Below are 4,256 nucleotides of genomic sequence, written 5' to 3' on the forward strand. Positions count from 1 at the left end.
GCCTTGGCAGACTTTCTTGCAGAAGCCAAGTTCGATCAAGCAATCCCTGTTGTTGCCGAACAGAAGAATTCTGCCAATGCCGAACTAGCACAGCCTTTGGAATCCGAAGTAGAGCCTCCGGACTGCTGGAGCGGATTCGTAGATGGAGCTTCGAATAAAACGGGAAGTGGAGCTGGTATTCTGCTTATCGCTCCCGATGGACACGAGGTAACCTATTCACTTCGTTTCCTATTCCCCACTACTAATAATGAAGCCGAGTACGAAGCCCTCCTTGCCGGACTCCAGTTAGCGCAAAGTCTGCTCGTCAAATCTCTCAAAGTCCATTGTGATTCACAAGTCATAGTAAATCACATGTTGGGTACAAGTGAAGCCCGTGACGAGAGAATGAAGAAGTATTTGGACAAAGCGCAAAGCATCAGCCGAAGTTTCTCCTATTTTCGGATAATCCGCGTTCCCAGAGCGGAAAATAGCCGAGCAGATACCTTAAGTAAGTTGGCCTCAGATCCGAGCTCAAAGGCGGAAGAATTAATGCATCGAAGCATTGATGAAGCCGAGGTACATTCAATATCCAGCTCGCCGAACTGGATGACGCCGATCTTGCGGTATCTGGATCAAGGACAATTGCCCGAAGATAAGAGAGAAGCTCGGAAGATCACGTGCCGAGCACTTCGGTACGAACTTCATGAAGGAGTCCTCTTTAGAAAGTCTTACCTCCAGCCGTTATTGCGGTGCGTAGGACCAGAAGAGACGGACTACATCCTCAGAGAAGTTCATGAAGGATCGTGCGGCAGCCACATCGGAGCTAGAGCTTTAGCTAAAAAAGTTCTAAGATGGGGATATTATTGGCCAACCTTGGTACAAGAAGCAGTGCAGCTCGTCAAGACATGCCCGAAGTGCCAAATCCATGCAAATATCCCAAGGATGCCGCAGACCGATCTATCCACTATGCAAAGCCCTTGGCCTTTCATGCAATGGGGCATAGACATAGTGGGACCACTTCCTCAAGCTCCTCGGCAAATGAAATTCCTAATCGTTGCCGTGGACTACTTTACAAAGTGGGTGGAAGCTGAACCATTAGCTACGATAACGAGCTCGAAGGCATTGGATTTCGTCTGGAAGAACATAGTGTGCCGATTTGGCATACCCCACATCCTCATCTCGGATAACGGGACTCAGTTCACCGACAAGACGTTCAAGAATTGGTGCCAAGAGCTGAATATTCAACAGCGGTTCACTTCGGTCTCTCATCCACAAGCAAACGGACAAACGGAGATAACAAATCGTATCCTGGTGAAAGGGTTAAAAGCTCGGTTAGAACAAGCCAAAGGACAATGGGTAGAAAATCTCCCTCAAGTCCTATGGTCCTACCGAACTACACCCACAACCTCCAATGGTGAAACTCCGTACAGTCTGGTGTACGGCACTGAAGCCGTAATTCCGGTGGAGATCGGCGTACCCAGTCCCCGAACTCTAAATTTCTCCTCAGAAATGAACGACGACGGACTGAGAGCCGAGCTAGATCTTGCCGAAGAAAGAAGAGAATTGGCATGCATAAAAGCAGCCAAGTACAAGGAGCAAGTAGCCCGGTATTACAACCAAAGGGTGAAGAAGCTGCAATTTCAAGTGGGAGATCTCGTCCTGAGAAACAACGAAGTAAGCCGAGCAGAAAAGCTGGGCAAGCTCGAACCCACATGGGAAGGTCCGTATCGGGTATCAGAAGTCCTCGGCAAAGGGTCTTACAAATTGGCTCACATGTCAGGAGAACAGGTACCCCGAACATGGCACATTTCCAACCTCAAAAAGTTCCATTTGTAAGAGACAGTCCGGTCAGTCAGTCTTGAGTCCTGTTTGCTCAATGTGCTTTATTTGGTTTACTTGGTCTTTATTTGTCTCTGTGCGTTTTGTTTGTGTGTTTTGTCTGTCTCTGTGCGTGTCGTCTCTTACAAATGTTACTGAGGTATCTTGTTCTTCGAAGGCTGATCCCCTTCTTAGAACATATACAAGCTAAACAATTGTGAGTCAAAGCTTCTACAGAAGATACAAGACCACAATTCAGCTTAAACAAGCAGTTCGTCTGAAACGAGCTGCAACAAGCCCACGATTGTGCGTCAAAGCTTCTAAAGAGGATACAAGACCACAATTCAGCTTAAACAAGCAGTTCGTCTGAAACGAGCTGCAACAAGCCCACGATTGTGCGTCAAAGCTTCTAAAGAGGATACAAGACCACAATTCAGCTTAAACAAGCACTTCGTCTGAAACGAACTGCAACAAAAGTCCAATTCTCGCGATAAAACTTGCCTGAATTAGGACTAGGGAAAGTCCGATCCACGCGATAAAACTCGCCGAATTAGGACAAGGGAAAGTCCGATCCCCAAATTAGGACAAGGGAAAGTCCGATCCCCAAATTAGGACAACGGAAAGTCTGATCCGAGCGATAAAACTCGCCAAATTAGGACACAAACCAAGTCCGGTCAAAGAAGAGTTCACTTCATGAGACCGTGGACAAACATCAACTTACCCCATACTTTTATCCAGAATGCCGAAGTGATTCACTTCGCTTTTCGGGGGGGGTAGTGATGGAGTACGTACTAAACAAGCCCAACAGCAGTAAAGCCCAAGACAGAGTATCAGTTCGGCATGACTAAAGAGTATCGGTCCGGCGTGACTAAAGAGTTCAGTTCGGCACAACCAAAGAGTTCGGCCCCAGCCTACAGCTCGGTGAAAGCCAACTCATCAAGCTCTGCTCTCAGGTCGGCATCAAGCTCTACTCTCAGATCGGCAAAAGCTGCTCGGCAATAATTCAGCAGTTCGGTCTCAGTATTCGACCGAACTAGGAGATAGTGGACTCATGCAAGATTTCCACCTCCACTACACCGACGATCTATTTAGTGGTGTCAAGCAGTCATTAACTCATGCAGGATAGTGGACCCATGCAAGGTCGCCACGATCTCCACGACATCCACTACCTAATAAATGCTGCATGCCACGATCTTGGTTCACTGTATAAATAGAACCTAGGTCAGATAGATAAGGTCTTCTTCTTCTGTTAAATTCTAAAAAGCTCTCTAGAGAGAATATCATAAAGCAGGCCAGTGTTGTAAGCTGTAATTCGCAGATCAAGCAATACAAACCTGCCCCCATTTCTCCCCGTGGACGTAGATTTACCTCAGTAAATCGAACCACGTAAAATCTCTGTGTTGATATTCATTTATTTCCTGCATTTACAAACATCAAAAATTCGCCGCTTCATCATTAGGCAAAGAATCTAGACTTTTATAGTAACATGCACATTCAATACAAGCGACTTCGATACTAGTATATATAAATATCTCATTTAATCCCACAAAAATCTAATTTAAATCCCCATAATCACCTCCCTTGATTTCCACTTTACATGCTAGAGAGACAATGGCCAAAACCCTAAATATCCTCAATCTCTTAACCATTCTCTCCCTTGTACTATCCCTCCAACATTTCCAAACCTCCCTATCCTTGGAGGGCGACTACTACGTCCTCGACTCCGCCCCCATTAGCACCAGCGCGAGGCCAAGAACCAGCCGGTTCTTGACATCCGCGGTCAAGAAGGGCACGAGCTGCGACGCCAAGAAGAACCCTAATGTGTGCAATGGGGTGTGGGCGAACAAGGGCACGAGCCTTCTCTACTGCTGCAAGAAGCACTGTCGCAACGTGCTAGGCGACCGCAACAACTGCGGGGTGTGTGGCCATAAGTGCCGCTTCGGGGAGCGGTGTTGCGGCGGCGTTTGCACGAATGTTTTGGGGAACAATGCTAATTGTGGGAAATGTGGCAAAAAGTGTTCTCGTGGGGTCAAGTGTGAGTACGGCTACTGTGGATATGCATGACTCGTTTTTACACCCTTCCATCCACACTCTTTCTTAATTGATGGATTCATTTTTGAATTTATTTGAATTGTAACTCATAAATTTCTTATTTATATACTCCACATCACAATCCGGGTTTGAATAACTTCACTTCATGTGTTTGCCAAATTTTATTGTTTTCCGATCTTGGTTTAATATTTGTGGAGCCCAAATATTCGTACAATATTTTGTGCATTGCTGATTGAAGAACAAGTATAAATTAATTGACTTGAGCTTGAGCCGCGCGAAGAAATAGATTGCGGAAAAAATTATAAAATTTAGTCAAATTTGATTCATTCCATAATTTTAAAATGTAAGTAAGAGAAGTATGAAATTTTGATCCGTTAAAAATGATTTAATAGGATTTTTTTGTGAAA

General features: G+C 45.4%; 1 protein-coding gene across 1 annotated transcript; it reads left to right on the forward strand.

Moving 5' to 3' along the window:
- Positions 1 to 3,408: 3,408 nt before the first annotated feature.
- LOC121771497 (protein GRIM REAPER-like) lies at positions 3,409 to 3,861 on the forward strand. The gene has a single exon (XM_042168288.1). The coding sequence runs from the start codon at positions 3,409 to 3,411 to the stop codon at positions 3,859 to 3,861; it is 453 nt and encodes a 150-aa protein (XP_042024222.1).
- Positions 3,862 to 4,256: the final 395 nt, after the last annotated feature.

This window comes from Salvia splendens, chromosome 16 (assembly GCF_004379255.2).
Source record: "Salvia splendens isolate huo1 chromosome 16, SspV2, whole genome shotgun sequence".
Taxonomy (NCBI): Eukaryota; Viridiplantae; Streptophyta; class Magnoliopsida; order Lamiales; family Lamiaceae; genus Salvia; species Salvia splendens.

Coding starts and splice junctions, on each gene's coding strand:
- LOC121771497 (XM_042168288.1), top strand. CDS start 3,409: ATGGCCAAAACCCTAAATATCCTCAATCTCTTAACCATTCTCTCCCTT.